Genomic DNA, 16878 nt, shown 5'->3' with positions numbered 1-16878 from the left:
CTGCAGACCAGTGTCCTTCTACTACTGGAACTGGAACCAGCACAGCTTATGGTTATCATCCCAGGATATAGAGGACCACACAAAGAGCTGCTGGCCAGCATGGAGAAAGGCAAACAAGGACACTTGGGATGGGCTTGGGATGGTCCTGCAGCCAGCCAACGTGGCTTCACTGTCTGTCAGCTCCCTCTTCTTGGGTTTGGTGGCCCTGGGGACATGACCTGTGGGCAGGCAGAAGGTGAGCCCTTCCCTTGGCAGGGAAGGACATGCCACACCACCTGGAGGTGACGTTGTCCCCACCATGTGCAGGGGAACAATCTTGGTGGCCCCGAGCAGGGACCGTGCGCAAGGTGACTGCAGCGGTGCCACAGCCTTGGGGCTGGGCTTTAGACGAGGAACAGAAGAAGAAAAGCAGGAGGCAGAACCAAGGTGGAAAGAGCCAGGGCCACGTGGAGATGGCAAGTGCAAGAGGGGACAAGGAAGCCACCCAAAATGCCACCAGAGCTGCTGGTAGATGATTGAGCCTCTGCTTCTTCAAACAAGTCATGTTTCTTGTCTCCTCGCTCAACAGCTCGTCCCTTCCCATTGTTGAGGTCTCCTCTTTCCATCGACGTCACTCGGCTCCCGTCTTGCACTGCGGTGATGACGGCAAGGACCTGGCTATGGGGACACGGGAGCTTCACTCCTTGAGGGACCCATCCCTGCCATTCCTACGGAGGCCACATCACCCGAAAGGTTCTTCTGTGTCTTCCAAACTGCTGGTGAGCTGAAGGCAGGTGGGACTGGAAGGAGATGCAGCGTTTGCTCCAAGGCTTCTTGCTCAGTAGCCACCATTGCTGTGGGTCTTCCAAAAACCAGTCCATGAGCTGGGCCACAGCCAACAGAGAAGAAGCAAAGGACCATGTCGGCTGGGGACATCAGCCTTCTCCAGCCAAGTCCACCCCAGTGGACAGCGTGGTCAGACTGGGGAGTGACCCAAGCAGCAAAATGTGATGGATCCTCTGCTGCCACAGCCAATAAGAAATTAGTTTCAGCCCTAATTAGCAGAATCCTAAATGAACTTGGGGGAAGTCCAGGGGCTACAACAAAGGGACAACCAATTGGGAGGCAACGGCAGCTGGCCATGACCTCCTGACAGGGGGCTGCCACTGCCTGTCCCGTGGGGTTGACCCTCCTTCCAGCTCAAACCCAGAAGCAAACTGGTTCTAGTGGCACATGGATGGGGCCTGGATGCACCCCAGTGCGTGGCCAATGTGGGGACACAATGTTGGTGACAAAGGTCCCCACCGCAGGTCTGGGCCCCACCGATGTTGAAGGTTCCCCAGCTGATGGGGGTGTAGGAAGCCAAATTAAAATAATGTGACAATCTTAGACATGATCATTGAATGGTTTTGGGTTGGGAGGGACCTTCAGATCATCTAGTCCAACCTGCCCACCATGGGCAGGGACATCTCCCACCAGACCAGGTTGCTCAAACGCCTGTCCAACCTGGCCTTGGATGCTTCCAATGATGGGGCATCCACAGCTTCTCTGGGCAACGCAGTCTCACCACTTTGACTGGAAATTTGCTCTTCGTGGAACGGTTGTCCCTGAGCTTGAGGACAACATCAGACAGGGTCAACCAGACAGAAACACATGGGTAGTGAAGAGTCCCACCACATCTTGAGCTTCAAGCAGAAGGCACAGGATCACTAATGGTGGCAACTACTCCTCCTGGCCCACATGAGTACCCAAAGTGGATTTGGAGCTCTCCAGCTTTGGGTTTGAACCTCCGAGTGCTCAAGGACACTTGTCCATGGGGAAGTCTCTTCTGCTGCCTTTGGATTCAATGCCCCACCGGTTTCCTTACACATTCCCATGGGCAAAAAAGCATTTTCCAGATTATTTGTTGTTTCCTAGGTCCATGTCCATGGTCTTTCTCCTCCTTGCTGATACCAAACTCCATCTTCTAGGCAGTTTTCCAGGTCGGATGGATCTCACCAGGGTAACCATCCCCCCACACGGTGTCATCATCCCTTTTTAAAGACCCATTTCAGCCTTTTCTAGTGTCCTTACACCGACCCTTGGAGCAACCAAAAGCAAATCAAGTGGTCTTCCTCTGGAAACCCTTGTCTTCACCTCCCCACAGCCCATCTCTGGGCTCTTCTGGCCACGGGGATGCGGGCTGCATCACTGTCCTTGCCCGGAGTGGAACACTGCGGGTCAGAGGGGCAGATTTTGGGTGTTGGATGCTGGAGGGGAAAGACCATGAGAGCTGAAAGCCAGAAGCCAGGAGCAGCTGATAGAGAAACATCTGGAAGATGGGGACAGGGCATGCATCAGCTCCAGCAGATCCAGGTCAGAGGTCCATGGGGGGCTACCAGCAGCAGGGGGGCTACACCATCACAAGAATGGTCTATGGCAGCCCCAGGAGCTCCTCTGGGATGGGAGCTTGAGGCAGGAGAGGTCTCCAGGACCAGTGACAGGACCAACTTTGAGGGACAAGCTTGCCAAGGACCAACTTCTTTGAGGGACCAGCTTGCTAAGGAGCAACTTCTTTGAAGGACCAGCTTGCCAAGGACCAACTTCTTTGAGGGACCAGCTTGCCAAGGACCAACTTCTTTGAGGGACCAGCTTGCCAAGGACCAACTTCTTTGAGGGACCAGCTTGCCAAGGACCAACTTCTATGAGAAATCCCAATGTGCCAGGGAGAAGACAGGCAGGACCTACGTGGGGGTGGTGGATCAGATGGGACAGTTTGCATCAGAGGGATTAAGCTTCTCAACTTTCTTTCAGTCCCCACTGGGAAAAACTCCTGCTGTAACTGGAAATCGCCTCAGAGTTACTGGTGGGTCTGGTGATGGGTTCAACCACTACTTGGATGGTTGGAGCTGAGGTGGTGGGTCAAGACCTCAACTGAAACATGCTGTTGCCCATTCCTGCTCACCATGAAAGCCAAGGGCCAGCGGCGCAGCTTCGGCACCTCCAACCACTATGGCTGGGGACAATCTGGTGAGCAAACCCTCATTTCTGGCCAAGAACCTTGTTGAGAACCAAAGCAGGTGGAGAATGTGGAAAGGGGATGGTTTTCTCCATGCTCTTAACCCCTTCTGACTACCTCCCCTTGCTCTGCAGAGGGGACATCCCTGCTCACGCATCTCCTCCAGCTGGATGTTGACCAGACCTGGTGTTTTGGGTGTCCCCATAATCTCTTGGAGCTTTTGGAGGATGCTACAAAGTCCAGGGCTGAGCTGTCACAGGCTTGATAAGGGAAATCTCCTGCGTTGCCACCATCTGATGGTGTCGGGACATGAAAAGCAAGGAGATGAGCTACTGCAAAGGACATGAGTCCTGTGTGTGAGCCAGGAGCACCCATTGCAGCCGGGGATGGGTGCTTGAGGCTCCCCTGGGAGCCAGGTGGGCGCTCAGGGTCCAAGAGCTGGTTCCCACCAAGCAGCAACCAGACCAAGGGAGGAGAAACAAGACCTGAAGCCATGCCACAGGGCTGAGGCAGCCGTGATGGCAACTGGGTGGCTAGGAGTTGCCCCAGAGGACCATCCCACTGGATCTGCAGTGGAGGCAAGGGCTTTACAAGAGAAAGGACCTTTAACCAGGAGGGTGGTAGGGACAACCAGGGGGGGTGGTTGGGTCTGCCCAACCCGGCGTGGCACCCAAGGAGATGCCACATGGTGGGGTGAAGGTTGGTGGTGCGGGGCACATGGTGAAGCCCCCCCAACGCCAAGGACATCCCCAAAGACATTACCTGAGATGGATGCAGGTAGGGCTCAGGGGAGGCCAGGTTGGTCTGTACGGAGACGCTCTTCTCCAGCAGGATCTGGGGGAAGCCCAGCTTCTCGAAGGTGTTCCTCTTCCAGTGCTTGTTCTCCTGCTGCGCCAAGGCCTCGTCCTCGCTGAAGGCTCGCACCACCGGACCTGGCATGGGCAACGGGAGGGCACCGTCGCTCTCATAGCCCGAACCGTCCTTTTGGGAATCCCAGCTGCTCCGTTGCTTCATGTGGTAGTGGGCTTGCTGGGCTTCCCAAGCCAGGCGGGCCTGTGCCAAGAAGGGCTCAGGGAAGCCCCGGGCCGCCTCTGCCTCCGCCGCCTTGCTCTCCGTACGGTTCATTGGTGACCTGTTGGGTGCCGGGGTGGCTCGTTCCTCCCCCAGCATCTGCTCGCCCAACACCTCCCGGTCCCCTGAGCCATCGGTGGAAGAAGCGTTGGGGTCGTGGGACAGGGAAGGCTTTCGGCTTTTCCTCTTCCTGGTGGAGGGCGAGTAGCCGGTGGAGGACAAGGTGTCCTGTTGGCTGGACCACGACATGGAGTCCTCGCCCTGGGCCACCTGGCCACCCGTCGGGCCAGGGCAGAAGTCGGGTCCCTCCATGCTGCTATAGTCACCCGATTTGATCTCCAGGCGTTGGTCACGGACCAGGCAAGGGCTGTGCTGCAGCGAGTAGGAGCCACCGATGGGGTTGGGGGAATATTTGTGCCTCAACCCCGTCTTCATCTTGGGGCTGGAGCCCGACTGCTCGACGTAGACCAGTTGCCTGACGTACTCCTTGCCGGCGGGGCTGTACTCCAGGCTCATGAACCGGTCGGGACACTTCTGTTTGGTGAGCACCAACTGCTGGTAGGGCGAGTTGGAGCCTTGCTTGGGCGACTGGAGGAAGGGGTGAGGTTTCCGGATGGGCGATTTCTGGGGTGAGCCGGCTTTGTAGCTCCCGCTGGCTTCGTACTGCATGTCCACGGGGGGTTCGTCGTAGATGGGAGCCTGGTACTCCATGGGGGGTTCCTCGTAGAGGGGGGGCTCGTAGGCGTAGCGGGGGGAGGAGGGTTGGGACTCGCTGGAGTGCTTGCGGTGCTGGGCTTGGAGAGGGGAGCAGAAGGAGTCCCCCCGGCCCAGGAGGGGCGAGCAGCTGCCCACGTGCTCGGCTCTCTTCAAGAAGGGCGACTGCTTCCTCTCGGGGAAGAAAACCGAGTTGTCGGCGTCGGGGGTGAAGGTTTGGAGGTTGGGCGACTGTTGGCCCCCCGAGGGTCGCCGGGAACGGGTGCCCGGTTGGTTTTCGGGGGCGTAGCCGTTGCCTTGGTGCATGAGGAAGCTGGGCTCGCGGTCGGTCACCTTGATCAGCATCCGCTCCTTGGTGCCGGCGTTCCATCGCAGGGACGACGTCCTGCGGGGAAAAACACAGCGCCGCCATCAGCCAGAGAAGCACCCCCCATGCCCACAGGGGGACAGACACCCCCCATACCGCTGCCCCGGGACCCCCCCAGACCCTCAGCCGCAGCAGAACCCAAAGGATGGACGTGTCCAAGCACACCAAGCCTCTCCCATCAGGTGAAGAGCGTGTCGGTGATGGTGAAACCAGGGCATTGCCAGCGTCCCAAACATGGTGACACCAGCTCACAGCCCTCCCTGCATCCCACAGACCTCAGGAACCCCTGGGGTGCATGAAGGTGTGAGGGCTGGAAAGCCAAGCCCCCAAAAGCCATGACACCCCTTGGAGAACTTGCCACCCCTTGGAGAACGTCTCAAGGAGACTGCCCTGAATCAGCCCTCCCTGCTCCCATCTTGGAGCAGAACAGTGATGGAGGAGCGAGCATGGCCAAGCGTTGGTGACAACCAACGGTGACAACCCTTGGGGAAGATGTGCATTGGGTGACACTTTGACGGGTGTTTGGGAACGCAGTCCTTGCAGGGAGGGGGAACTGACTCCACCACGGGACCAGCCCCTTGCTGGGTTCTCCCATCCCAGGGTGAGAAGGAGAAACCTTGGCACAGCCCCATCTCTCCCACCTCTTCTTGCTTTCCCAGGATTAGCTCATCTCATCCCTTCCATCCAGCGCCCCTGCCCAGGATTAACACCCTCCTCCAGTTCCCGGTTGGAGACGGGCTACGTTAAAACCAAGACAAAATAATAATCCCAAGCATCGTTTAACAAGAAGTTCAAGGCAAAAACCTTCAGATTTGCCCCCACTGATGCAGAAGACGACCATGGTGGGGGGCCGGGGGCTGCCCGCGGTTTGGCTCCTGTGGGGATTCTAAATAGCTCGGGGCGGGGGGGCTTGAAAACACAACCCCAACCTCTGCAGAGATGTCCCAGCCCCACAAAACGTACCCCAAGGCCATAGGGCAGCTTCTTTTGGCAGGACCAAAGTGGAGTATCAACATGTGGGGCAGCGAGGAGAGAGACAACTTAGTCACCTGCCTAAACCCACACGACGCGTGGACACCTTGGTCTCCAAAGGGATGGAGCACCAGCCCCACGGGAGGTGAGAGGAGCTTCCCTCCATCCTCTTCATCACCAAAAAAACCTCAGGGACATCCCTGGATGGGATGATCATCTCGGCACAGATGCCGGGACATGCACGAAGCCCATGGAGAGGGAAGGAGGAGCCGGAGCGGTGGTGGTGGATGCCCAGGGCTTCTTTTTCTTGACGCCCAAGCCCCCTCCTCAAGGTTGAGGGAGGTGATTCTGCCCCTCTGCTCTACTCTGCTCTGAGAAGACCCCCCCATCCCCCAGTGCTGCCTCCAGCTCTGGGGCCACCAACACCAGAAGGACATGGAGCTGTCGGAGCGGGGCCAGAGGAGGCCACGGAGATGCTGGGAGGGCTGGAGCCCCTCTGCTGGGAGGACAGGCTGAGAGAGTTGGGGGGGTTCAGCCTGGAGAAGAGAAGGCTCCGGGGAGACCTTAGAGCCCCTTCCAGTCCCTCAAGGGGCTCCAGGAAAGCTGGGGAGGGACTCTGGATCAGGGAGGGGAGCCACAGGAGGAGGGGGAAGGGTTTGACACTGAAAGAGGGGAGATTGAGAGGAGATATGAGGAAGAATACTCAGGAGGAAGAGCAGAGGTGGTTTTCACGGAGGTGCCGAAAGCATCGCCCGTCTCGCGGGAGGGATCTGAGCTGGAGTTTGCTGCTCTCTCCGAAGCAGCTCAGGAGAAGCACATCGTGTCACCAGCTCCTCCCCGAGTCCCACGCTGGCACAGAAGACACCGGAGGCGACACGTCTGGGAGCACAGGCCGCTCTCCCAGTTCATCCCTCTCTCTTCCTCAGTTATTTTCTCACAGCCACTTGTCCTTTCTGTCCTTCAGGAAAAAGGTGGAGTGAGTCCAGTGACTGAATTTTGCAGAAAAAATGCCCAAAAGAGGCAATTATATATAAATATCTCCCTGCATGAGGCTCCACCACCTCCCGGCACCCTGCTTCTTGCTTGCTCACGACTTTGTCCTCGCTCCAGGGGATGCAGGGAACAATTTCTTCCTTCCCTTTCCGCAGCAGCCTTCCGAGCTCCTGAGGCCTTGATCCTCCTGCCTGCTTCTTGCCGTTGAAGACCTGCATGAGTTTTGGGTCCCTCCTGGTCTCTCCAGTGTGGTTGTCTGATCTCAACCACTCATCGAGCCTTTCCAGACCCCCAAAATTCCTTCCACAACCGTAGGAGCACACCCTGAAGAGCACAATCAATCAGGGGAGGATGATGAGGGAAAGCCTTTCCAGGTCAGAAATGCCAAGAAACATTTGGCCTCATCGTCCACCATCAACAAGCTCAAATGATGAGTGAGGTGAGAAGATAGATCCACTACGGAGGGTGCCGGGGACCGATTTCATCGTCTGCCTGCTCCATCATTAACGGGCAGATGACCCACCAGCACTGAAAGGACCAGGGCGCCGAGTCCGAAGGCAGCCTGATGGGGCAAGAAGGGATTATGATCCCACCACCAACAACCGAGATGAGATCTGGGGAAGAAATTCTTTGCTGTGAGGGTGGTGAGACCCTGGCCCAGGTTGCCCAGAGAAGCTGTGGCTGCCCCATCCCTGGAGGGGTTCAAGGCCAGGTTGGATAGGGTTTTCAGCAACCTGGTCTAGTCGGGACCTAGTCCCCACCCATGGCAGTGGGGTTGGAACTGGATGGTCTTTAAGGTCCCTTCCAATCCAAACCATGATTCTATGATCTCCAAGGACTATGCAACCCTAGACCAAATCTCACAGCTCCTCTTGGCACCTCCTTGTGCCCTCCATTTGCAAGACTCATCACACAAGGGAAGGATAAACAAAGTTATGGACCTTGTGGTGGGACAGGACCCAGCAAATTTTTCTCCTGGGAGCCAGCTTCTTCTCTATGGCGGGTAAAGAAATCGCTTCTGGTCTCGGGTGCGACCACAAGCCACGAGCATCAGCCCCCACCTCCCACTTCTGCTCACAAAAAGGTTTCCCCAATTAAATCTCTACGCTGGGATGGACCATACCGGCTCATTAGTGATTTGCAGCACATCACATAGGAAGGGGAGACTCCAGGTGGCTTCTTGGGGTCCACCAAACCTCATGGGTAGACAACTGGGAGCCAAGGTCTTCGCTATCTGCTCCAGGGCCAACCGAGAGCCCAAGTCCTCATTACCTTTCTCCTTTCCCCACATTTTTCTATTACACACAGATGAATAGTTTAATCTCCAGCCCTGTCCATGGGTCCTTCATTTTTGGAGATGGGGTTGAGGTTCTTCTTTGCTTTGAAGTATGAACTCCCAGCGCAGCAGCAGGAGTCATTAAAGGCTGTGACGGCCGCCGAGGAGTGATTAACAGCCATCGTCCTAAAAATATCATCAACCTTGGAAAGCCCCGGCAATACTCAGCAAAGCGGCGCTGCTGGAGCGGCACAATCTGCTATCACCTTGGTGTCATCAAGCCCCATCTCCTCCCGGTTCCGTGGGCGACTCTGGCGGTGCGGGAGACGCAGAAGCTGTCCCCAAAGCCTCTCAGATGCACCAAGGTGGCACTGGTGGGACCGCAAAGGCCAGAGGACGATCGGCAAAGTTATTTGCACAAGAGCAAGACATCTCCAAAGCTATGGGAGATCAACCTGCTGATGTTCCTCTGCCTCTTCAGCCAAAAGGAAGGGGACGCCAACACGAATTGAGGAGCACCAAGCAATGCTCTGTGGAGAACCACGCTTTGGCTCCTCCACCGTCCACGTAGGGACAGGAATCCGTTCTAAATCCAGGCGTTTCAACTCAAACCAGGTGAAAGCACCTCTTAATTCCCGGATTTGCCACCTGCATTAATATTTCAGGCAGCAGCCGGCATCTGGCAGCAGCGGATCCGAATAAAAACCCCCAGGGAGCAGAGCCCTGCCCATCAAATCATCCAGCCCAAGGTAGAGCCTTCCATCAAAATATTAAATACCAGCGACCAATAAACCTGAAAGCTCCACCGGGCTGCCCTGGATTATTGCTAAACACCAGAAAACATCGCTACGGACCAAATTAAATCTTCTGCCTGCAAAAACGAGTGGTTTTTGTGTGTGTGTGTGTGTGTGTGGCTGCCCACGAGCAGCTCAGTTACTCCAAGAACTGAAAAGCCATGGTGTAAGAGAAAAAAAGCGAGTCCCGCCGAGGCTCGGACACCCTCCTGGCACAAGAGATCCCTCCAGAAATTCCAAATATTCCTGCTATCTCCGGCTTGGCACCCGAGTTCCCTTTGCTATTTTTTTTATTTTTTTATTCCTCGTGGGGAAGGCAAGATTCGACTTAACGGCTCCCGAGTACATTTCCATGACAAACAGCTTCCCCAAATCCCTCTAATCTTCTATCGGCAAAATCAATTTCTTTGCAAATTTGCATAATTTCCAGGGGACCGAAACACGGCATTTATTTTAGGGGGAGGATTTTTTTTTTTTTTTCCTTTTTTTCCCCAAAGCACTCGAGCGCCTTATGCTCTTAAATCCTCCCTCCCAGCTCAGATAACGCCCCCCCCTCCCCGATCTTCTTCCAGCCTTCGGAAAGTCAAAGGCAGAGGTGAGAGGAGAAATCTCCGCTCCCTTCACGCTCCCCGGCTCCAGGAATTCCTTTAATTCCAGTTGCTTTTGGCCGGAGAAACGCGAGCAAATCCTCATCCTCTCTGAGACAACCATCCCTGCCATTTAAACAGAATTATTTCTACGCCTCGCAATAATCAAACCCAGCCACAGCTCTATTTACCTTAAAAACAGCCACAGCAACCAAAAATATTCCCTATATTCATATTTTCTGCTGCGACGCCCCTTAACGTAGTCGATCGGGGGCTACATTAAACCCAGGTGAATAAAAGCACGGGTCCACAGCTGGGCTTAAGTGCAATTATTTTAACAGCGTCGTTCCGGCTTTTAAACGAATGATACAGCAAAGGGGATTTAAAAGGAAGAATGTTCACAAAAACCTACCCAAATACTCACATTTTTTTCGAGATACGTTTGCTTGTCCCGGTGTTATTTGGACTTCGCAGATGAAGACTGTGATTTAGAGCCAGGATTAAATGGGTTTTCCCCCTTTTTTTTTTTGGCGGGGGTGGGGGGGGAAGCCCTCAATTTGAATCATTAATTCAAAATATATTGGTTTCCAGCGTTCCTGTGAAGGCGTCGGGGTTCGCAGCCACGGGAAAAGCACAGGATCCCCGGGCACCCCACAACCCCCCCCCATCCCCATCCCCGGGCTGTCCCCACCGTCCCCGTGCCCTCGCTCTTCCTCACCTTCCTCCCCCGGCCGTGGGAGCCGGGAGCATCTCCTCCCCAAGCGCCTTTTCACCACCCTCCCGAGCTTTAAGATCCCCCCCCACCCCCCCCACCCCGCCCAATCACCGGCTCCGGTGCTCAACCTGGACCGACTGCAATTCCCCAGGGATGGGGATGAGGATGAAGGATGCGGCTCAGCCTCCCCCTTCTCCTCCCAGCTGGGTACCACCACCCGCCGCGCCGAGACGCCCCCCCGGGGGGTCAGCGATGAGCCAACCACGGCATGAAAAAACCCTCCTGGTACCTGGCAAATTGCCCGATGCCACTGTCTCCCCCCCCCCCGCCCCCAAATATCTTCCTGCGAAGGCAGAAGGTGGGCAACCGGGAAAAAAAAAAACCAACCCACAGCAAGCCTAGAAGATGCCCCAGGATCCAGATGGAACCTTCTCCCTAAATTTTCCAGCTGGTAAACTGCCCTCGGGACGGCCATCCGGCCTCTACAATCACGCAAAGTTGAGAAAACTCAATTTTTTACTGATTTATAACTAAATCAGGGGATAGGAAGAGAGGCAAAAACCTGCCCCCCCGCCCCCAAGACCTCATAACTCTTCATTGCCCTCCCCCCCCCAAATTTGTACGTAGAGAATTACACGCTCACAGCGAATATAAATATCCCGGAGCTTAGATGGTACCTGGAATTTTAAATTCCTGTTCAAGCGCTCCTTGCTTACGGCTTTTATGAGATTAGGCGTCACCGCAGGTGTGCCCACAACCCCACCATGGGCTCTCCAGCCCTTCTTCTACGCTTACAATCTCCATTCCCACCGTTATCTACACACCTGGAAACCTCACGTTCTCCTCAGACTTCATTTCTTAAGAAACCTGAAGATACGGTCAAAACCCATTCCTCCGGAAACCAACGTGAGCGAGAGAAAATCTGCATTGTTTGGGCAATAAAATGGTTGTTTGGAGAGAAGTGGACCTTGGTGAGGCTCAACTGGTTCAACCCTGGTGAAAGGAAGGTTTCTGGGGTCAAATCCAGAGTGGGCCACGTCCTTGCAATGGTCTGGATGGGGCAGAATAGAGATGAGCCGTGGCCTGGGCTGAGTCTCCTCGTTAGGCTGCACCCTAATGAGGTGTAAAACCATCCTGGCACAGCAGGGAGCACCCTCGGGCTTTTGTTTTGTCATGAGTTTCTCATCCTTGGAGGTTCTCCTTTCTCTCCTCCTTGCCTTCCCGTGGGTCTCCCTCTCTTGTCCTCCCTTGGCTTTGGTTGGCATGGGCTGACACATCTCTCCGATGAGAAAAAAACCAACAGGAACTGCAATTTGAACAGGTTTTACGCTTGTCGGGATCAGGAGGAGGTCCTGTATGGATGATCTTGCTGCCGGTATTCATGGGTGCCACATGTCACCCACCGCTCCTGGTGGGACAACGGGATGTTGTCTGTTGACAGCTCTGGATGGAGCCGCGTGGCAGGAGACCAGCTCCACGACCTGCCAACCTCTTCCCAGGATGATCTGGGATTTGGATCACCCCACCCGTGGAGGAACCATGGAGAAGGTGCAGCATTACCATCAGATGGCATCACAGCTCCCCTCTGTTTTCTATGTCCTGCTGAATACCAGTGGTGGGACCACGAGGGACCACTTGATGGACACAACATGAGCCATGGGGTGTCCTGGAAGCCAACCATCATGCTTGGTCTCATTGGGGGCAATTCAGAGCCATGGGAAGGTTGAAGCCCAACCTTCAGCCCGTTGCTGTTGACCACAAAGCCTGGTTTGAAGGGTGTCCAAGATCTCCGCAAGGCTTCTTGCATACCATGATTTAATTCTCCAATTAAAACATTACTGAGGGGTTGATACCTGTGACCAAGGCAAGGAAAAGCCGCCCTGTCAAATTACCATTTTTTAAAAATTTGGGGTTTTTTTGAATGAAAGGAGAAGGCTACAACGTTCAGGACGTTTCTCTGGTCGGCGCTATCAGATCGCTTTTAGCTGCAGGCCTGCGACACCGCGTCTCTCCGTGAAATCTCTCCCACGTTGCCTGCAAACTCCTCCTCTCTCAGAAAAAAAGCTGCTCCCATGGCATCCGCTCTAATTAGCGGCAGCGGAAGCTGAATCAAGACAAGAGAGAGATAACGAGCCTTTCCTGTCCACCCCCCTCCCCCCCCCCCGACACCCCATTCAGCAGTAGCACAGAATTTTTCAGCCGCCCTTTTTGCAGCACCGTCGGGATGATGAAAACCACCGTTTTCTGGTGAAATAACGGCAGGTTCTGAACATCGCGTTGAGTGGAGCACGGTGTGGTGGACACGTCTGCAGCCCACCCTGTAGACCCTCTGTTGGCTGGCCAAGAATCCAGATCAAAGGGGTTTTGTGGGCTCTAGGCAATAAGCAAATGGTGAAATGAGCTTGGATGGCTGTCCCTGGTGAGTTGTGGGCTGGTCGCTCGTTGCTGAAGGCCAGGTTGACCTTGCTGAAGGTCTGCTTTAGGTTCGGTTACCTCCTACACCTGGTCACAGCACCCACTTTTGGGATCAGCAAGCTCTCAAGAGAAGCAGGGACAAGCCACGGTGGCCAGGGGGTCTCCAGCGAGCACTCCGGGATCAGTCTCATTAGGAACTGACCAAGAGGATAACCAAGACCAGGGTCTGCCAAGGTGGAGGATCCGCAACACAACCCATCCTGGCACATCAGGTGCTGCCCACAGAGGGCACGGACGCCCATTAGAAGTTGAATGTCAGATCCCCAGGAGGAAATCATAGAATCATGGAATGGTTTGGGTGGGAAGGGACCTTCAAGATCATATAGTCCAACCCCCTGCCATGGGCAGGGACACCTCCCACCAGAGCAGGTTGCTCCAAGCCCCCTCCAGCCTGGCCTTGAACCCCTCCAGGGATGGGGCAGCCACAGCTTCTCTGGGCAACCTGGGCCAGGCTCTCACCACCCTCACAGCAAAGAAGTTCTTCCCCACATCTCAGCTCAATCTCCCCTCTTCCAGTGTCAAACCCTCCCCCCTCCTCCTATGGCTCCCCTCCCTGATCCAGAGTCCCTCCCCAGCTTTCCTGGAGCCCCTTTAGGGACTGGAAGGGGCTCCAAGGTCTCACCAGAGCCTTCTTTGCTCCAGGCTGAACCCCCCCAACTCTCTCAGCCTGTCCTCCCAGCAGAGGGGTTCCAGCCCTCCCAGCATCTCCGTGGCCTCCTCTGGTCCCTCTCCAACAGCTCCATGTCCTTCCCGTGCTGCCAATCAGGGCTGCTCTCCCCATCTCAGATGTACGATTAAACCAATCACCCAAAATAGCATGTTCTCTGAAACCCAAATGTCACTGAAACATGAGGAGATTTTTCTGTTTCTTGAGAGGGAGGGAGGGAAGGAACACAGAGAAGCCTTTATCATTAAGCGGAATTAGCTGCAAAGCACAAAGAGACCAGAAGTGACATTTCCTTAAATAGCAGATCAATAGGGGATCTGCTTCCTTTGTCTCCGTAAGCACGACAACAAGTTCCTACAACGGGGATTTTTAGCTCTTGCCCAACCCCAGCAGATTTCACATCCTTCTCCCCGTTGCTCTCCAAGCTGAAGCCCTTCATCCTCTTGATATTTCCAAGCTTGAATCATTCATCCCTGCTCCCAAAATCCCCAGTTCTGCAGCCTGGTGCCACCTTCCCCAAGCTCTTCCCCACCAGAAGAACCTCTCCTGTGTCTTTGAACCAGGCTCTGGGACATGATAGGCCACCTACCAAGGACTACAAAACCAGTCTCCAAGCCCAGACGCTGGGCCGTGGGGGCAACGTGCCAGACCATTCCTCCCCAAGGCTCACCTCCACCCATGGAGACCAATCCCAGGAGATGCGTGGCTTTGAAGCTGCTGATTGCTACCACGGCTGTGGAAAGGCTGATTGAGCAGCTTCTTCTCTTAGAGAAGAGCTTTTGGCCATGGAGCCAAGCTAGACCTGCTGCCCCGGTTTGTGTGCCAGCCACCAGATACTGCCATCAGCAGCACATTGGCTTTGAAGAACAGGTCCTGGAAGCTGGAGCTCAGCTGTTTGCTGGAAGCCCTCCAGCAGGAAGGGTTTTTCTTGGCTTAGAGGGACAACCCTTGGCTTAGAGGGACACTACAGGTCCTTGAAGCTGGAGCTCAGCTGTTTGCTGAAAGCCCTCCAACAGGAAGGGTTGCTCTTGGCTTGGAGGGACGCTACAGACCCATCACTTGGGCACTACACACGAGCATTTGAGATAAGGGACCTGGCTCACGCTGAGGATGAGGATGGTGGTTCACTCTTCAAAGCAAGTCTACAGTTTGGTGTTTGCTTGAGCATGGAAAAAGTGCAAGAGAGTGTGGAGGAAACCGCTCCCAGCTCTGCAGTCCGGGCTCCCAGTTACATTCCAGAAGGACACTCCAGCTCCTCAAAAATGAAGCCATCAGACAGATGGACTTCAAGCTTTAGCTGCACAGGGACAAGATACTGAGTTCACCTCCCTTCTGCCCCACTGAGACTTGGACTTGGGGGGCAGAGGTCCCACCACAGTGGTACGTCTGAGCAGTGATGAGCCCTCCAAACCTCTCTTCAATTTTGCTCCAAAATTCGGGATTTTAATCTCCTGGTTCTCCAGGGAATCAGTGGTATTAGGTCGGTGCCTCCTCATTACTTCTAAAGGCAACAGATTTACCTTTAAATATCAGGAACGGGCACATTTATTTACAGAGAAGCCTTAAGCCCTTGATCTTAACTCAGGGTCGTGAAAGATGAAGCCTGAGCAGAAGGAGGCGGGGGGATAAACCCAGCAGCTGGTGGTGGCACGTGTCCCCGCGCGGGACAGCTGGGAGGGCCACCACCGCTGCTTCTGCTGGGCAGGTGTCCCCTGGGCCAGTAAATGTCTGCCGGCACGCTTGAGATGTGTCTTTGTCATCGTTGGAAAGAGGAATGTGGCCTCGCAGCCGCCTTGGCTAAAATTGACACTAAAAGGGAGCTTCAGCCTGGAAACATTGAGTTCCCGTCCCCAGGATGGCTCCGGGTATGGACTTTATCAGGAAGCTTGGATGAATTCAGAGGTTGCAACCAGAAGGAGTTGGAGACCTTCATCCCCCCAGTGTCATGGATGCATTCATTCCCACATAGCCAGTGCATGGCCAGGTGGAAGGAGCTGTGTTCGAAGTCTGGTGTGGTGGCTCCTCACCTCTGTCCCCAGCATCTTCCAAGCTCCTACAAGTCTCCTGAACTTGGTACCTGGCTTCACGTAACCCCTTTGCCAACAGCACAAATGAAACCCATTCTCTACATCCATGTGAAGGCACTACGGCACCAACCACCATAGAGTCTGTGCCCACCTTCTGAGCTGAACGTGGTCAGTGCAAGAGTTGGACCCTGAACACTCCCATGGCTGGAGAATGAATCTAAGAACATCTGGAGCACACAACCCCTGTGAGAGCCAAGAGATGAAGAGAATTGTAGAAAGAAAGTGCAGCCATGGTTCAAAACATAGATGACCCAGGACAGACACACAACCAACTCCTAAACTTCAGGTACCTGCTGGGCCACATGGGGCCCTGTGGAGCTCTCAGACAGATGGTGCCAGTTTTTGGAAGCCAACCTCAACTTTCTCCTCACTTCCATACTTGCTTTGTTAGACAGTCAGTTATTAAGTGACTCCTGTTGACCATGAGATGCTGAAAACCATGAAAAGATCAAAGACCTCCTTAAACTCTCCTGGCTGGGAAAGTCCAGGACAAACTGAGGAAGACCACATCAAGAACATTACAGGGAAGATGAAGTAATTGATGTCCCGCTCTCCCAACATGCTCCCAGCAGAAACAGGATCCACTCCTCCCCAATCATGGGTTGGACACTCAATCTGTCCATCGCTGGACAACAGTCCACTGATCACCTCTGCTTCCACCTCTGACCTAAGAGTTACAGATCAAACAGAGCAAACTGGAAGGGTCCCAAAGAGCTGGAGAGCGTTCACACTCAAGTGAACAGATTTCTCAACTTCGCCCAGAGCAGAGGAGCCTACAACAGGGACCGGGACACATTTTGGGGTCCTCTGTTCTCGGCAAGTTCCCAAGTAATGAACCTCCTGGTTCCCAAGGAGCAGAAGGGGAGAATAAGGTCATCAATGCTTTGCTGCTGTGCTCCATGTCTGGCATGATGTATTTCCCTCCACCATCAAGCTTCAGCATCTTCCTGGTGGCCACAAAGCCCTGACCACCTGCACATGGTCCACGACATCCACCTGATCAGCACTATGGAACAAAGAGGGTCACAGGAGCGGTGTGCTGGGAGAGGAGACAAAGTCAGAGGAGCAAGTTGAAGGTCTCGGATCTGAAGACCAACCTTGGAACCTCCACCCATTGACTAGCCAACGCAAGTATGGGACCATGAGAGAGACCTGGGATTTGTCCCACAAACAAACAGACTTC

The 16878-nt window shown here is 54.7% G+C and overlaps 1 protein-coding gene across 1 annotated transcript in view; it reads right to left on the bottom strand.

Moving 5' to 3' along the window:
* The window catches only part of ARHGAP39 (Rho GTPase activating protein 39), a 133886-nt gene that overhangs the window by 10748 nt on the left and 106260 nt on the right, over positions 1-16878 (bottom strand). Inside the window, exon 4 of the mRNA XM_074145411.1 lies at positions 3740-5147. Coding sequence (XP_074001512.1) covers positions 3740-5147 — 1408 coding nt within the window. The remainder of the gene's footprint in view (positions 1-3739; positions 5148-16878) is intronic.

Source organism: Numenius arquata, chromosome 3 (genome assembly GCF_964106895.1).
Source record: "Numenius arquata chromosome 3, bNumArq3.hap1.1, whole genome shotgun sequence".
NCBI classification, from domain to species: domain Eukaryota; kingdom Metazoa; phylum Chordata; class Aves; order Charadriiformes; family Scolopacidae; genus Numenius; species Numenius arquata.
Note: the sequence above shows the minus strand (reverse complement) of the source record. Positions and strands in the feature narration are given on the sequence as shown.